Raw genomic sequence first — 18,311 nt, forward strand, 5'->3', positions numbered from 1 at the left:
TCATCAACTATATTCTGGATTTCACTGCTGGAAACACGGTTATGATGATGGCAGACGGAGGTTACTCTTTCCAAAGCTTCAGCTTTGTGTTATCTCTCATCTTGCTGCAGTTGGCTCACTGCGACCTGAGCTATTCTATTCCAGAGGAGATGAAACCCGGATCTATTATTGGAAATATCGCCAAGGATCTCGGACTTGAGGTGGGGAGACTGTCTGCTCGTAAAGCTCGCATTGACACAGAAGGGAACGATAAACAGTACTGTGATATCAATCTTCGAAGCGGGGATATGATTGTCGCGGAGAGAATAGACAGAGAGGAGCTTTGTGGGGAGAAGGTATCATGTTTTCTCAAATTCGAATTGCTTTTGGAGAATCCCTTGGAATTACACCGTGTATCACTGCAGATAATAGATATAAATGACAATGCACCCGTTTTCCTGAAGGATACAATCAGGCTGGAAATTAGAGAATCTGCTGACAAAGGAGCTCGGTTTCGTGTCAATGCGGCCCATGACGCAGATATAGGCCAGAACGCCATTCAGAGCTACACACTCCAACGGAATAACCACTTCATTTTGAATGTTCAAACAACAGGTGCTGGTAGTAAATATGGTGAATTGGTTTTAGATAAGGAATTAGACCGTGAGGAACAACAGGAATTACAATTATTGATCACAGCTCTAGATGGAGGCTCTCCTCAGAGATCAGGTACTGTAGTCATCCACGTCACTGTACTGGATGCTAATGATAACGCCCCAGTGTTTAGCCAGGCCGTCTATAAAGCCAGTCTGCCTGAAAACTCTCCTCTGAAGACCCCTGTTGTTACTGTCAGTGCAATGGACGCAGATGAGGGTGTGAATGGAGAAGTTACATATGAATTTAGCAGAATGTCTGATAAGTCAAGGAAGCTTTTTTCAATAGAATCGACAACTGGAGAAATAATTGTAATGGGTGATATTGATTATGAGGATGGATCCACATATGAAATGTTCGTAGAAGCTAAAGATGGATATGGTCTTTCTTCAGATACGAAAGTTATTATTGACATTACCGATGTGAATGACAACGCACCTGTCATACAGCTCAAATCTCTCGCTAACCCCATACCAGAGAACGTGCCACCTGGTACAGAGGTGGGCATCATTAACGTGCAGGATAGAGACTCTGAGAATAACAGACAGGTCCGCTGCTCCATTCAGCAAAACGTTCCTTTTAAACTGGTTCCCTCCATCAAGAACTACTATTCTCTGGTGACCACGGGAGAACTGGACCGTGAACTAGTGTCTGATTACAACATTACAATCACTGCCACCGACGAGGGTTCTCCACCTCTGTCCTCGTCTAAAAGTGTTCAGTTATCTGTATCTGACGTCAACGACAACCCACCTGTGTTTGAGGAACAGTCCTACAGCGCCTCCGTGACTGAAAATAACAAACCTGGCTCCACGTTATGTTCCGTTACTGCTCGAGACCCAGACTGGAGACAGAACGGTACCGTGATTTATTCTCTGTTACCCGGTGAGGTGAACGGTGCCCCGGTGTCCTCCTATCTATCTGTTAACGGAGACACGGGGGTGATCCACGCTGTGAGGTCGTTTGATTATGAACAGTTCAGGAGCTTTAAAGTCCACGTGATGGCCAGAGACAACGGTTCTCCTCCACTCAGCAGCAACGTGACCGTCAGTGTCTTCATAACGGATGTGAATGACAACTCTCCTCAGATACTGTACCCCGCCCTGGAGGGCAACTCCTTCATGACCGAGCTGGTCCCCAAAGCTGCGCACGGGGGCTCTCTGGTGTCCAAGGTGATAGCGGTGGACGCGGACTCCGGACAGAACGCCTGGCTGTCCTATCATATAGTCAAATCCACTGATCCTGGACTTTTCACTATTGCTCTCCACAGCGGAGAGATCAGGACACAGCGGGACATTTCTGAATCTGACAGCATGAAACAGAACCTCATTGTGGCAGTGAAAGATAACGGACAGCCCTCTCTCTCTGCCACCTGCTCCATGTATTTACTTATCTCTGATAACTTGGCTGAAGTTCCAGAACTGAAAGACATGTCTTATGATGACAACAATTCCAAACTGACCTCTTATCTGATCATCGCGCTGGTGTCCGTCTCCACCTTTTTCCTGACCTTCATTATTATCATCATGGCTGTGAGGTTTTGTCGCAGGAGAAAGCCCAGACTGTTGTTTGACGGAGCGGTCGCCATCCCCAGCGCGTATCTCCCTCCCAATTACGCAGAGGTTGATGGCACAGGAACTTTACGCAGCACGTACAATTATGACGCCTATTTAACCACGGGTTCTAGAACCAGTGACTTCAACTTCGTCGGATCTTACAATGACAACACGATGCCTGCAGACCAGACTCTGAGAAAGTCTCCTGCTGACTTTGCTGAGGTGTTTGGAGACTCCGATGGTTCCCCTGAGGTAGGACTCGTTCATCTCTCTGTTCAAAACATTCTAACAGGTGTTTTTCCCGCACACATCATTACAGTTTGGTATTATCGGACCTGTATTGTGTTGGTTACAGTCAAAATTATTTCCTTTTTTAAAAGCCTTCTTCTTCATTATTTCCCATAAGCTATAGTTTCCTTGAACCTGCACTGGTTACCTCATGCTGTTGTAGAAGGTTACAGCTACTTGTGAAGTGAAAAAGGCAGAACATTTTCAAATATATTTTTCTCTGTGAATGTGAGGAATGAGATATGTTTTGAATGACTCTGTCCATGGCACTGAAATAGTCTGACAAGTTTGAAAAAAATACTCTGAAATGAAAGTATAGGAGTTAGTAACTCATATTTCTCTCATAAATGTTTAGCCAAAGTAGCTACTTAATTAAACTAGCTACAATTCGACTCTGTCCATGGTACTGAAATAGCCTTAGATTAGTGTTGGTGGCTGCATCCACATGACTTTCAGGATTATCTTTTCTTTCTATCTATCAATGTGAATATGGTTCTCTTAGGCTTTATTTGATGACACTGTTCTGCATTTTCAAATCATTTGAATCCTTTTTTTGGTATATGTTACTACCAGAGCCATTTCTGAATGGTGTACTACATTGGCCTATACGTATATATATATATATATATATATATATATATATATATATATTATGTGGCAGATATCACCCCCCCTCTCATGGATACATACATACATACATACATACATTTGCATAGTCGATTTATGTTTACAACCTGTTACAATTCTTATAAAAAAATGTAAGGTAATGCTACAAGTACCATGGAGCCGTGTACTGAAATAGTTTGAAGAGTTTGTGAAAGAAATACTCTGAAATGAAAAGCTAGGAATTAGTAAGTAATATTCGCTTATAAATGGTTAGCCGAAGTAACTACTTATTAAACTTGCTTGTTTCAGAATTCAAAGAAAAAAGATACATTTGCAAACGCATCTGACTGAACAAAAATTAACTTCACATGTGACTAGTATACATACAGAAATAAACAGCTAATTCTACTAAGACAAGGACATAATATTGGTTCCAAAGTATTTCATGTTCAGGAAAGGTGAATGTTTCTTATCGCTCTCCATGGTGCTGAACCAGCTGTTCACCCCTCAGATTAGTCCACAAGTGGTAAAGAGCTCTGTTGACATTTCTGAAAGATTGAGCCTGTCGTTGTTCTCTGACCTATATCACAATCTTTGACAGATTATCTGTCGATAGTTCTAATGAATAATGTGATGACGTTTTTACTTGATTTCATGCAGATAGTTTATGAAAGCTGAAGGCTATGATTGATGTGCATTATGTAAGGGAATGTGGCCCTACTGAATTGTTTCTGCTCTTTCATAAGGTGTAATTATGAGGAACAACTCACAGCGTCGCTGTTCACCAGCTCAGGAAGAACATGTATATCCACCACATCCTACAGCTCTGTTATTCGAAGCGTATTTCTACTAACAGGCTCGTCGTGGATATTTGATCGGATTGGATCTTTGTGGAGCTTGGAACAAAACGTCATATTTGAGATCGGGTTTGGTGGTTTTTATTGATACTTATATTACAGACTTTACTGCGCGGCTTGGAGGCTTTTCTTTCAGGATGAGACACAAAGGATTGTCTGGACTGGGCCTACTCTGCGGCTTTGCGTTCTTTCTTCAAATGCTCCACATCGGATTCGGAGACGTGAGCTATTCTGTTCCGGAGGAGATGAAACTGGGATCAGTAATTGGAAATATAGCCAAGGATCTCGGGCTGGAAGTCGGCAAACTAGCTACTCGAAAGGCTCGCATTGTTACCGAAGGAAACAGTCAAATATATTGTGGCATAAATCTTAGTAGCGGCACATTGACTGTAGCGGAGAGGATTGATAGAGAGGAGCTATGCGGAGAAAAGATGTCTTGTATTATCAGGTTCGAGTTGGTTTTAGAAGCGCCTCTGGAGTTGCATCGTATATTGCTACAAATCCAAGATATAAACGATAATGCGCCTATATTTCAATTGGAATTAATCAAGTTGGAAATTGGCGAATCGGCTGTCAAGGGGGCTCGTTTTCGTGTGAATAAGGCCCATGATGCAGATATTGGACAAAACGCTGTTCAAAGTTATGCATTACAGCAGAATGATCATTTCGTGGTGAAAGTCCATTCTAACACAGAAGAGGGGAAATACGCAGAGCTAGTTCTAGATAAAGAATTAGACCGCGAGGAAAAACAGGAATTGAGAGTATTGCTAACAGCTCTGGATGGTGGCTCTCCTCAGAGATCAGGTACTGTAGTCATCCACGTCACTGTACTGGATGCTAATGATAACGCCCCAGTGTTTAGCCAGGCCGTCTATAAAGCCAGTCTGCCTGAAAACTCTCCTCTAGATACTGTAGTGGTTACAGTGAGTGCTACTGATGCAGACGAGGGGGTGAATGGGGAAGTATTATATGCATTTAGTCGCATTACAGACGCAGCAAGGAGAGTTTTTCATTTGAATGGAAATACAGGGGAAATAAAACTGAGCGGCCCTATAGATTATGAAGAAAAATCATCATATGAAATGCATCTAGCAGCTAAAGATGGTTATGGTCTGACATCTGACGCTAAAGTAATTATAGACATCACTGATATTAATGACAATGCCCCCATAATAGATATGAATTCCCTCACTAACCCCATACCAGAGAACGTGCCACCTGGTACAGAGGTGGGCATCATTAACGTGCAGGATAGAGACTCTGAGAATAACAGACAGGTCCGCTGCTCCATTCAGCAAAATGTTCCCTTTAAACTGGTTCCCTCCATCAAGAACTACTATTCTCTGGTGACCACGGGAGAACTGGACCGTGAACTAGTGTCTGATTACAACATTACAATCACTGCCACCGATGAGGGTTCTCCACCTCTGTCCTCGTCTAAAAGTGTTCAGTTATCTGTATCTGACGTCAACGACAACCCACCTGTGTTTGAGGAACAGTCCTACAGCGCATCCGTGACTGAAAATAACAAACCTGGCTCCACGTTATGTTCCGTTACTGCTCGAGACCCAGACTGGAGACAGAACGGTACCGTGATTTATTCTCTGTTACCTGGTGAGGTGAACGGTGCCCCGGTGTCCTCCTATCTATCTGTTAACGGAGACACGGGGGTGATCCACGCTGTGAGGTCGTTTGATTATGAACAGTTCAGGAGCTTTAAAGTCCACGTGATGGCCAGAGACAACGGTTCTCCTCCACTCAGCAGCAACGTGACCGTCAGTGTCTTCATAACGGATGTGAATGACAACTCTCCTCAGATACTGTACCCCGCCCCGGAGGGCAACTCCTTCATGACCGAGCTGGTCCCCAAAGCTGCGCACGGGGGCTCTCTGGTGTCCAAGGTGATAGCGGTGGACGCGGACTCCGGACAGAACGCCTGGCTGTCCTATCATATAGTCAAATCCACTGATCCGGGACTTTTCACTATTGCTCTCCACAGCGGAGAGATCAGGACACAGCGGGACATTTCTGAATCTGACAGCATGAAACAGAACCTTATTGTGGCAGTGAAAGATAACGGACAGCCCTCTCTCTCTGCCACCTGCTCCATGTATTTACTTATCTCTGACAACTTGGCTGAAGTTCCAGAACTGAAAGACATGTCTTATGATGACAACAATTCCAAACTGACCTCTTATCTGATCATCGCGCTGGTGTCCGTCTCCACCTTTTTCCTGACCTTCATTATTATCATCATGGCTGTGAGGTTTTGTCGCAGGAGAAAGCCCAGACTGTTGTTTGACGGAGCGGTCGCCATCCCCAGCGCGTATCTCCCTCCCAATTACGCAGAGGTTGATGGCACAGGAACTTTACGCAGCACGTACAATTATGACGCCTATTTAACCACAGGTTCTAGAACCAGTGACTTCAACTTCGTCGGATCTTACAATGACAACACGATGCCTGCAGACCAGACTCTGAGAAAGACTCCTGCTGACTTTGCTGAGGTGTTTGGAGACTCTGATGGTTCCCCTGAGGTAAGCTTTTGACCATCTATCATAGTGCCACGTGTTTTCCGTCCCCCTTGAATTAATTATATCAACCTGTATTTGCATTTCCACAGAAACACATTACACATGTATTTTCATCTTCCATTGTGTTATTTGAAACCACATTTGTCTGTTTATTTACACATATAAAAACAATTACATATATAATACAATACAATCCACAAAGGGATGCGTAGGAGAATTGCCTAAAAACCCTCTAGGGGCTTGCATGTGGCATTCACCAGGAAGCAAAATTACACTGATATTTGAAACCACATAACTTTGTCGTGATCATTTTAACTTGATCTAGTTTGTCTCTCTGGAGACAATGCAGTATAGCCTACTTTTCTTTATAATTATGTATGTATGGATTTTTCCGAGGTTCGGGGAGTGAGTGATTTGTTTAAAGGTTATTCTATTACGTTTTTCGCTTTATACTCTGTCCATGGTGCTGAATTCTGCCTTGCGTGTTTTACCTTTTGTTAATGAGTACATTCATTCTACGTTTGAGACTATCTGTAAAGGGCTCACACATACTGTAGGGCATCTTCTAATGGTTGGTGGTTCAGGGAAGATTCCCTGTACTCCCAAGTCACTCTGAGTGATATTCCACTTCAGGATTATAATTGTATCTCCTCTACCTCAGTGCTGTACTGCGTGACACAATACATCATGGCTGGTGCATTGTGTCTGGGTCTCCTTTGTCGAAAGATATCATCTCTATCCTTCCTATATTCCTACTGTGCCCTCTGTCCAAATAACACATAGACTGCTTTTACATTGATGTCACTGTCGAAGTCATATGTTTAGCTGATCCTTTGGAATTAGCCATAAGTATATCATCTTTCAGCAGGTTTCAATCGAAACAGTCTGGATGCAAAATAGCATTTCTATCAGCGAGTTTTCTGAAAATAGAGTTGTGATGAAATCTATATTTTTCTATAGGCAGATATGTATATACTGTAGCACCACCACCAGAGTGTATGATTGATGACCTTTTACGCATGTATCCGTCACATACTGTAGGCTACAAAAGTTACCATTAATTTAGCTAAAGTTTAGTCCAGACTGTCCAGCATATAATGAGCTCTAGCAAGATGCGATTCCTTTTTATTCAATGGTAAAATGGTAATTGGTGCATTTATATAGCAGCTTTGATCAAAATCGCTTTACAATTTTTTGTTCCTGACATTCACTCACACATTCACACACCGACGGCAGATGCGACCATGCAAGGTACCAACCTGCTCATCAGGAGCAATTAGGGGTTAAGTACCTTGCTTAAGGACACTTAAGTAACCTTAAATATAATATTCAAGGTCCATTTGGTCAGAGACACTAGACAATTTGAAGAGGCATTTCACCTATATGGCAAGTTCTCATGAAATATTCCAGGACACCAATCTTAGTCAGTGTAATATTGGTGTCTATATAAATACTCAACATAGTGCGTAAAAAGATGTCCACTCAATATTGTTCAGTTGTTGTTCGATTTTGTTGAGCACACCTGTGGATATTGCTTATAGGCAGGGAGAGAGAGCTCAACCATGGCTTAATTAAACATATTCAGACATGACTGTTATTATCACTTGTGATCGGTCTGGCTTGGGGAGTTTCCGGGCGCTTCACTTTAAGGAAGCAAGTGGAATTAAGCCATCTTTTGATTTTCATTGAACAGGAGTTTGTGGTCATTATCATACCTATAGTTTTTATGATGATACAGTATTTTAGTTTAAGCTCCAGCCGGACTTGTCGCTGTCCATGACGCTGAACGCACAGACCATTGAAGTCAGATGCACGCAAAGTAATTGTGAGTGAAAACTATGATAGAATCAAAATCAATCAGCCTTTTCTTAGATTTGTTTTCCCCCCATGTTTGATATAGATTATATATTATTATTATGTATTTCTAAATGTAATGTTTGAAGTGTATTGCTTTAATTGCATACACACACTTTATAAAGTTAAAAGTCATGATTAAAGCGAATGGGGAGGAAGAATTCCATTTCTGTCATTCACTTGGTTCATGCCACTCTACCACATGTGTAATGATTAACATAAGACTCACAGCGTCGCTGTTGACCAGCCGAGGAGCAACACATCTCCATCCATTGTGTTGTTATTCAAAGCTGGGTCTACTTATTATTACAGTCAATTCGTGGCTGGTTTGGTCGCAGTGTCTTGTTGCCGGTTTTACGCATCAACATCCGTTGTTTGGATTGAGTTTGGTTTTGAACGACTGGACCACTGGAATCATCTAGATACATATGTCGTTCACTGTGGGGTATTTTGTTGTTTTTGACGATGGGACACAAAGGATTCTCAGCAGTCGGCCTGCTCTGTGGCTTCGCTTTCTTCATCCCAATGCTGCATCACAGTCACGGCGACGCAAGCTACTCCATTCCTGAGGAAATGAAACGCGGATCTGTTATTGGGAATATAGCCAAAGATCTGGGACTAGATGTGGGGAGACTGTCCACTCGAAATGCACGTATTGACACAGAGGGGAATCGTAAACGGTATTGTGACATTAACACTAGCAACGGGGATTTGGTTGTAGCGGAAAGGATTGACAGAGAAGCCCTTTGTGGAGAAAAGGCTTTGTGTGCGATTAGGTTTGAGCTGGTCTTAGAGGGACCTTTGGAGTTGCATCGCGTTTCACTTCAGATTCAGGACATTAACGACAACGCGCCCATATTCACAAAAGATTCAGTGAAAATAGAAATTAGTGAATCGGCAGACAAGGGAGCTCGCTTTCCTGTAAATGAGGCCAACGATGCGGATATCAGAGAAAACGACGTGCAAGGCTACACCTTACAGAGGAACGATCATTTTGATTTAAAAGTGCAGACGAATGCAGATGGGGGGAAATATGGTGAGCTAGTTTTATACAAGGAATTGGATCGCGAGGAGAAACAGGAATTTAGCTTATTGCTAACAGCTCTGGATGGTGGCTCTCCTCAGAGATCAGGTACTGTAGTCATACACGTCACTGTACTGGATGCTAATGATAACGCCCCAGTGTTTAGCCAGGCCGTCTATAAAGCCAGTCTGCCTGAAAACTCTCCTCTAGATACTGTAGTGGTTACAGTGAGTGCTACTGATGCAGACGAGGGGGTGAATGGAGAGGTGACGTATGAATTCAGTCGCATTTCCGATATAGCTGCAAACGTATTTAATCTAAACCATAAAACTGGTGAAATAAATGTAAGGGGGTCTATAGATTTTGAAGAAGAAACAATATATGAAATGCGTATTGAAGCTAAAGATGGATATGGTCTGACTTCAAATGCAAAGGTGATCATAGATATTACTGATTTGAATGACAACACTCCAGTGATATATTTAAAATCACTGACTAACCCCATACCAGAGAACGTGCCACCTGGTACAGAGGTGGGCATCATTAACGTGCAGGATAGAGACTCTGAGAATAACAGACAGGTCCGCTGCTTCATTCAGCAAAACGTTCCTTTTAAACTGGTTCCCTCCATCAAGAACTACTATTCTCTGGTGACCACGGGAGAACTGGACCGTGAACTAGTGTCTGATTACAACATTACAATCACTGCCACCGACGAGGGTTCTCCACCTCTGTCCTCGTCTAAAAGTGTTCAGTTATCTGTATCTGACGTCAACGACAACCCACCTGTGTTTGAGGAACAGTCCTACAGCGCCTCCGTGACTGAAAATAACAAACCTGGCTCCACGTTATGTTCCGTTACTGCTCGAGACCCAGACTGGAGACAGAACGGTACCGTGATTTATTCTCTGTTACCTGGTGAGGTGAACGGTGCCCCGGTGTCCTCCTATCTATCTGTTAACGGAGACACAGGGGTGATCCACGCTGTGAGGTCGTTTGATTATGAACAGTTCAGGAGCTTTAAAGTCCACGTGATGGCCAGAGACAACGGTTCTCCTCCACTCAGCAGCAACGTGACCGTCAGTGTCTTCATAACGGATGTGAATGACAACTCTCCTCAGATACTGTACCCCGCCCCGGAGGGCAACTCCTTCATGACCGAGCTGGTCCCCAAAGCTGCGCACGGGGGCTCTCTGGTGTCCAAGGTGATAGCGGTGGACGCGGACTCCGGACAGAACGCCTGGCTGTCCTATCATATAGTCAAATCCACTGATCCGGGACTTTTCACTATTGCTCTCCACAGCGGAGAGATCAGGACACAGCGGGACATTTCTGAATCTGACAGCATGAAACAGAACCTTATTGTGGCAGTGAAAGATAACGGACAGCCCTCTCTCTCTGCCACCTGCTCCATGTATTTACTTATCTCTGATAACTTGGCTGAAGTTCCAGAACTGAAAGACATGTCTTATGATGACAACAATTCCAAACTGACCTCTTATCTGATCATCGCGCTGGTGTCCGTCTCTACCTTTTTTCTGACCTTCATTATTATCATCATGGCTGTGAGGTTTTGTCGCAGGAGAAAGCCCAGACTGTTGTTTGACGGAGCGGTCGCCATCCCCAGCGCGTATCTCCCTCCCAATTACCCAGAGGTTGATGGCACAGGAACTTTACGCAGTGCCTACAATTATGACGCCTATTTAACCACGGGTTCTAGAACCAGTGACTTCAACTTTGTCGGATCTTACAACGACAACACGATGCCTGCAGACCAGACTCTGAGAAAAACTCCAGCTGACTTTGCTGAGGTGTTTGGAGACTCCGATGGTTCCCCTGAGGTAGGACTCATTTATCTCTGTTCAAAACATTCTAACAGGTTTTTTTCCCCCACACACCGCATTACAGTTTGTTATTATCTGACCTGTATTGTGTTGGTTACAGTCAAAATAGTTTTCCTTTTTTAAAAGCCTTCTTCCCCATTATTTCCCATAAGCTAGTTTCCATGAAAGTTAACTGGTTACCTCATGCTGTTGTAGAACATTGCATCTACTTGTGAAGTGAAACAGGCAGAGCATTTTGAAATATGTTTTTCTCTGGGTGAATGTGAGGAATGAGATGTGTTTTGAATGACTCTGTCCATGGTACTGAAATAGCCTGAATAGTTTGTGAAAGAAATACTCTGAAATGAAAAGCTAGGAATTAGTAAGTCATATTTCTCTCATAAATGTTTAGCCAAAGTAGCTACTTAATTAAACTGTAACTGAAATAGCCTTAGATTAGTGTTGGTGGCTGCATTCACGTGACTCTTAGCGTTATATTTTCTTCTTATCAATCAATGTGAACATGGCTCTCTTAGGCCTTATTTGATGACACTGTTCTCCATTTTAAATCATTTGAATAATTTTCTTTTTATATCTTATTACCAGAGCCATTTCTGAATGGTGTACTACATTGGCCTATACGTTATCTATATCTGCATCTGACTGTACTCAAATTAACTTCACAAGTGACTATGCATACACAAATAAACAACAAATTCTACTAAGAAAACGAGGACATCTTGGTTCCAAAGTTCTGAACATTGTTCCAAAGTATTTCATGTTCAGGAAATGTGAATGTCTCTCTCTCTCTCTCTCTCTCTCTCTCTCTCTCTCTCTCTCTCTCTCTCTCTCTCTCTCTCTCTCTCTCTCTCTCTCTCTCTCTCTCTCTCTCTCTCTCTCTCTCTCTCTCTCTCTCTCTCTCTCTCTCTCTCTCTCTCTCTCTCTCTCTCTCTCTCTCTCTCTCTCTCTCTCTCTCTCTCTCTCTCTCTCTCTCTCTCTCTCTCTCGCTCTCTCTCTCTCTCTCCCTCTTAACCTCCAAATATGCATGTAATAGCCTATTGGGTAGAGTCACAACTTTAATAGTTAACCGGCATATATTGCTTAGTTTGTGACATTTATTTACTGTGGTAGACCAGTGCCATGCCGCTGTCGTTTGGATAAGGGAAAATCAAACAAGAAATTTTATTTCAAACCCGACTGAAATCTGCAACTGCAGTCTGTGAATGATCTAAAATGCAGATCACGGTTGATAATCAATTAAATTAATACTAATTCTAACCACAAAACGATATCTGTTCCGAAAGAGTGATTGTGCATGTTTCTTGTCGCTCTCCATGGTGCTGAACCAATTGCTTAACCTTTATTCCTACAAGTGGTAAATTAGCTCTTCTGATTCTGAATAAGTTAGCCTTGTATTGTTGTTTATAGCCCAAATACCCATGTTTGATAGACTACCAATCTAGTTGGAACATTGCAATGGATATTTTGCTTGTTTTCTCGCATAATGTAAAGGACATAATTGGCGTGGAGGAATATGACACAAATGTTGCATTTTTTTATGCTTTATCATGAGGTGTAATTATCCAGAACAACTCATAGCGTCGCTGTTCACCAGCTCAGGAAGAAAACACATCTCCACCATTTAATATCCTCCTGTTCTGTTGTGCTCAGCTCAGTCGTCACATACGACAGCAGACTATTTGGCGATCACCATACCTAACCTCTTTGTTCAGCTTGGAACAAAACGTAATATTTGAGATCGGGTTTGGTGGTTTTGATTTATACTTATATTACGGACTTTACTGCACGGCTTGGAGGCTTTTCTTTCAGGATGAGACACAAAGGATTGTCTGGACTGGGCCTGCTTTGCGGCTTTGCTTTCTTTCTTCAAACGCTGCACCTCGGATTCGGAGACGTGAGCTATTCTGTTCCGGAGGAGATGAAACTGGGATCAGTAATTGGAAATATAGCCAAGGATCTCGGGCTGGAAGTTGGCAAATTATCAACCCGAAAGGCTCGCATTGTTGATGAAGGAAACAGCAAACGGTATTGTGGCATAAATCTTAGTAGCGGCACATTGACTGTAGCGGAGAGGATTGATAGAGAGGAGCTCTGCGGAGAAAAGATGTCTTGTATTATCAGGTTCGAGTTGGTTTTAGAAGCGCCTCTGGAGTTGCATCGTATATCGCTACAAATTCAAGATATAAACGATAATGCGCCTATATTTCAAAGAGAATTAATCAAGTTAGAAATTCGCGAATCGGCTGACAAGGGGGCTCGTTTTCGTGTGAATGAGGCCCACGATGCAGACATTGGACAAAATTCTGTTCAAAGTTATGCATTACAGCATAATGATAATTTCGTGATGAAAGTCCATTCTAACACAGAAGGAGGGACATTTGCAGAGTTAGTTTTAGATAAAGAATTAGACCGCGAGGAAAAACAGGAATTGAGATTATTGCTAACAGCTCTGGATGGAGGCTCTCCACAGAGATCAGGTACTGTAGTCATCCACGTCACTGTCCTGGATGCTAATGATAACGCCCCAGTGTTTAGCCAGGCCGTCTATAAAGCCAGTCTGCCTGAGAACTCTCCTCTAGATACTGTAGTGGTTACAGTGAGTGCTACTGATGCAGACGAGGGGGTGAATGGAGAGGTGACTTATGAATTCAGTCGCATTTCTGACGCAGCAAGGAGAGTATTTATTCTGAATGAAAATACTGGTGAGATGAAGCTTAAAGGCACTGTAGATTTTGAAGAAAAATCATCCTATGAAATGCGTGTAGAAGCCAAAGATGGTTATGGTCTGACATCCGAAGCAAAAGTAATTATAGACATAACAGACATTAATGATAACGCCCCCAATATAGATATGAATTCCTTGATTAACCCCATTCCAGAGAACGTGCCACCTGGTACAGAGGTGGGCATCATTAACGTGCAGGATAGAGACTCTGAGAATAACAGACAGGTCCACTGCTCCCTTCAGCAAAACGTTCCTTTTAAACTGGTTCCCTCCATCAAGAACTACTATTCTCTGGTGACCACGGGAGAACTGGACCGTGAACTAGTGTCTGATTACAACATTACAATCACTGCCACCGACGAGGGTTCTCCACCTCTGTCCTCGTCTAAAAGTGTTCAGTTATCTGTATCTGACGTCAACGACAACCCACCTGTGTTTGAGGAACAGTCCTACAGCGCCTCCGTGACTGAGAATAACAAACCTGGCTCCACGTTATGTTCCGTTACTGCTCGAGACCCAGACTGGAGACAGAACGGTACGGTGATTTATTCTCTGTTACCTGGTGAGGTGAACCGTGCCCCGGTGTCCTCCTATCTATCTGTTAACGGAGACACGGGGGTGATCCACGCTGTGAGGTCGTTTGATTATGAACAGTTCAGGAGCTTTAAAGTCCACGTGATGGCCAGAGACAACGGTTCTCCTCCACTCAGCAGCAACGTGACCGTCAGTGTCTTCATAACGGATGTGAATGACAACTCTCCTCAGATACTGTACCCCGCCCCGGAGGGCAACTCCTTCATGACCGAGCTGGTCCCCAAAGCTGCGCACGGGGGCTCTCTGGTGTCCAAGGTGATAGCGGTGGACGCGGACTCCGGACAGAACGCCTGGCTGTCCTATCATATAGTCAAATCCACTGATCCGGGACTTTTCACTATTGCTCTCCACAGCGGAGAGATCAGGACACAGCGGGACATTTGTGAATCTGACAGCATGAAACAGAACCTTATTGTGGCAGTGAAAGATAACGGACAGCCCTCTCTCTCTGCCACCTGCTCCATGTATTTACTTATCTCTGATAACTTGGCTGAAGTTCCAGAACTGAAAGACATGTCTTATGATGACAACAATTCCAAACTGACCTCTTATCTGATCATCGCGCTGGTGTCCGTCTCCACCTTTTTCCTGACCTTTATTATTATCATCATGGCTGTGAGGTTTTGTCGCAGGAGAAAGCCCAGACTGTTGTTTGACGGAGCGGTCGCCATCCCCAGCGCGTATCTCCCTCCCAATTACGCAGAGGTTGATGGCACAGGAACTTTACGCAGCACGTACAATTATGACGCCTATTTAACCACAGGTTCTAGAACCAGTGACTTCAACTTCGTCGGATCTTACAATGACAACATGATGCCTGCAGACCAGACTCTGAGAAAAACTCCAACTGACTTTGCTGAGGTGTTTGGAGACTCTGATGGTTCCCCTGAGGTAGGACTCATTCATCTCTCTGTTCAAAACATTCTAACAGGTGTTTTTTCCACACACATCATTACAGTTTGGTATTATTGGACCTGTATTGTGTTGGTTACAGTCAAAATAGTTTTCCTTTTTTAAAAGCCTTTTTCTTCATTATTTCCCATAAGCTATAGTTTCCTTGAACGTGCACTGGTTACCTTATGCTGTTGTAGAACGTTGCAGCTACTTGTGAAGTGAAAGAGGCAGAACATTTTGAAATATGTTTTTCTCTGTGAATGTGAGGAATGAGATATGTTTTGAATGACTCTGTCCATGGTACTGAAATAGCCTTAGAGTTTGTGAAAAGAAATACTCTAAAATGAAAAGCTAGGAATAAGTAAGTCATATTTCTCTCATAAATGTTTAGCCAAAGTAGCTACTTAATTAAACTTGCTACAATTCGACTCTGTCCATGTAACTGAAATAGCATTAGATTAGTGTTGGTGGCTGCATTCACGTGACTTTCAGGATTATCTTTTCTTTCTATCTATCAATGTGAACATGGCTCTCTTAGGCCTTATTTGATGTCACTGTTCTGCATTTTTAAATCATTTGAATCCTTTTTTTTGGTATATATTATTACCAAAGCCATTTCTGAATGGTGTGCTACATTGGCCTATACGTATAGTATATATTATGTATATATATATACATACATTCTGCATAGTCGGTTTATGTTTACAACCTGTTCTTGTAAAAGTTCTTGTAAGTTCTTGTAAAAAAGTAAAGGTAATGCTACAAGTATACCATGGAGCTGTGTACTGAAATAGTTTGACGAGTTTGTGAAAGAAATACTCTGAAATTAAAGGCTAGGAATCAGTTATGGGGCGACAGTGGCTTGAGAGGTAGAGCAGTCGTCTGGCAATCCGGACGTTCCCAGTTCGATTCCTGCTCCTCCAGGGCAGTGTGTCGATGTGTCCTATTTTAAAAAGCAGTCATTTACCATTTAAGTCATATTCTCTTATAAATGGTTAGGGTTATAGCTATGTAATTTAACTTGCTTGTTTCAGAATTTAAATACAAAAGATAAATTTGCATCTGACTGAACTAATATGAACTTCACAAGTGACTATGCATACAAAAATAAACAACTAATTCTAAGAAAACGAGGACATCTTGATTCCAAAGTATTTAATGTTCAGGGAATGTTTCTTACCGCTCTCCATGGTGCTGAACCAGCTGTTCACCCCTCATATACCTCTACAAGTGGTAAACTGCTCTCTTGACATTTCTGAAAGATTGAGCCTGTCATTGTTCTCTGACCTATATCACAATCTTTGACAGATTATCTGTTATAGTTACAATGAATAATGTGATGACGTTTTTACTAGCTTTCATGCAGATAGTTTATGAAGCTTAAGGCTATGATTGACGTGCATTACGTAAGGGAATGTAACCCTACTGTATAATTGTTCATGCTCTTTCATAAGATGTAATTATGAGGAACAACTCACAGCATCGCTGTTCACCAGCTCAGGAAGAACATGTATATCCACCATCCTACAGCTCTGTTGTTCGAGCGTATCTTTTTGAACTGCATTATTTTTGTTTCCATCAAAATACATTACGCCTAATATATTCTACAAGCTTTTTCCACGAACATGCATTGGTTACATAATGCTGTTTTAAATAGTTTAATCGACCTAATGTGCAAGACTGGCTAGATTTTTAAACCATTGTTTCTCTGAGGAATGGGAGGTTTGTCACGGATCCGTCCATGGTGCTGAAATACTCTTAGATTCGTGTTGGTGGCTGGATTCACACCTTTCAGGATTGTCCTTTCCTCTCATCAATCCATGTGGATATGTTTCCCGTATTCATATTTTGATGGCGCTGTTCTGTATTTCAAAATCACTTGAACAACTTTCTTTTACATCTGATTGTCTTCGACTTTACCCGCAAGCCTTTCTGAAAGCTTTTAGCAAACTGGGATAAATGCGCTTTTTTGTTGTTGTTGCTGCAGCTGAATAACGATGTTCATCAAACAGTGTTGAAACTTGGGTCGTCTTCAGTGCATAGTAGTAAAGACATATTAACATAGTAGGTAGTAATTTAGGCAAGGATGATTATTTAGTAGCAAAGTGAATCATATAAAAAGATGTATGACGGTTAGTAGTTATTTTTTAAACACCATGTTGTGATTTCACAACTTCTCATTTATATCCTCCGCGTATAGCCTATATCTATCTTTGTTTGCCCTCTCAGTGATACTTGCTAAAACTAGCAGAATGAGTTTTTCTACTTCATAATTATAGAATGGTGTGAAACTGTGAATGCAGCGAATTAACTAGATTGTTTGAAACAGATCCTTTCCCACAAACTCAGAACATGTAAGTTAGTTGTCTATATTGACATTAGCCAAGTAAAGCTTGACAGGACAACCTGTAGGAAGAACATTAAGAAATATATGATACCAGAAATGTATGTTTGAGGAATTACTCAGTGAACTAAAATATTATGTTCCATATTTGTTACTGTTTCTTGTGTTGTTTACCGTAATATTGTTCCAATGTAGGTTGCAAATATAACTCTGGTGACAGTTATTCCAGAAAATGTATAGCCATTACACTCGGTATAATGGTGTCTTTGTTGCTGAAATTAATGATAATTACAGGCCTAACCCGATTTTTGTGTTAAATCAAAGCATTTGTTTCAACTCGCTATTGTATTGTATTATATCACATATCTCACTGAAACATGTGTCCTTTTGCATTGAGTTCTCATACATGTATGTTAGTGTTTAAAGATAATATTGAATATTATGGTGCTCCGTCATGTAGTGTCGAGGATTTACTCACAGTGTCGCTATTCACCAGCTCAGGGAGAACTCACATCTACACCATTACTTCACATGACGCATCATCTGCTGCCGAGAGGG

General features: G+C 42.2%; 4 protein-coding genes across 4 annotated transcripts; all 4 read left to right on the plus strand.

Annotated features, from left to right (window-relative positions):
- Positions 1 to 47: 47 nt before the first annotated feature.
- On the plus strand, positions 48 to 2,660 carry LOC311242471 (protocadherin beta-15-like; the record flags this gene model as incomplete). Its single annotated transcript, XM_084331434.1, has 2 exons — positions 48 to 2,481; positions 2,641 to 2,660. The coding sequence occupies 2 exons, from the start codon at positions 48 to 50 to the stop codon at positions 2,658 to 2,660; spliced, it is 2,454 nt and encodes an 817-aa protein (XP_084187560.1).
- A 1,417-nt stretch (positions 2,661 to 4,077) lies between these two features.
- Positions 4,078 to 6,489, plus strand: LOC311242472 (protocadherin gamma-A12-like; the record flags this gene model as incomplete). Its single annotated transcript, XM_084331435.1, has 1 exon — positions 4,078 to 6,489. The coding sequence occupies one exon, from the start codon at positions 4,078 to 4,080 to the stop codon at positions 6,487 to 6,489; it is 2,412 nt and encodes an 803-aa protein (XP_084187561.1).
- A 2,304-nt stretch (positions 6,490 to 8,793) lies between these two features.
- Positions 8,794 to 12,895, plus strand: LOC311242473 (protocadherin beta-16-like; the record flags this gene model as incomplete). Its single annotated transcript, XM_084331436.1, has 2 exons — positions 8,794 to 11,231; positions 12,847 to 12,895. 2 exons carry the CDS (start codon positions 8,794 to 8,796, stop codon positions 12,893 to 12,895), a joined length of 2,487 nt encoding a protein of 828 aa, XP_084187562.1.
- A 111-nt stretch (positions 12,896 to 13,006) lies between these two features.
- Positions 13,007 to 17,404, plus strand: LOC311242474 (protocadherin beta-16-like; the record flags this gene model as incomplete). The annotated part of the gene is made up of 2 exons (XM_084331437.1): positions 13,007 to 15,446; positions 17,397 to 17,404. The coding sequence occupies 2 exons, from the start codon at positions 13,007 to 13,009 to the stop codon at positions 17,402 to 17,404; spliced, it is 2,448 nt and encodes an 815-aa protein (XP_084187563.1).
- Positions 17,405 to 18,311: the final 907 nt, after the last annotated feature.

Source organism: Notolepis coatsorum (assembly GCF_963971535.1).
Source record: "Notolepis coatsorum genome assembly, chromosome: 16".
Taxonomy (NCBI): Eukaryota; Metazoa; Chordata; class Actinopteri; order Aulopiformes; family Paralepididae; genus Notolepis; species Notolepis coatsorum.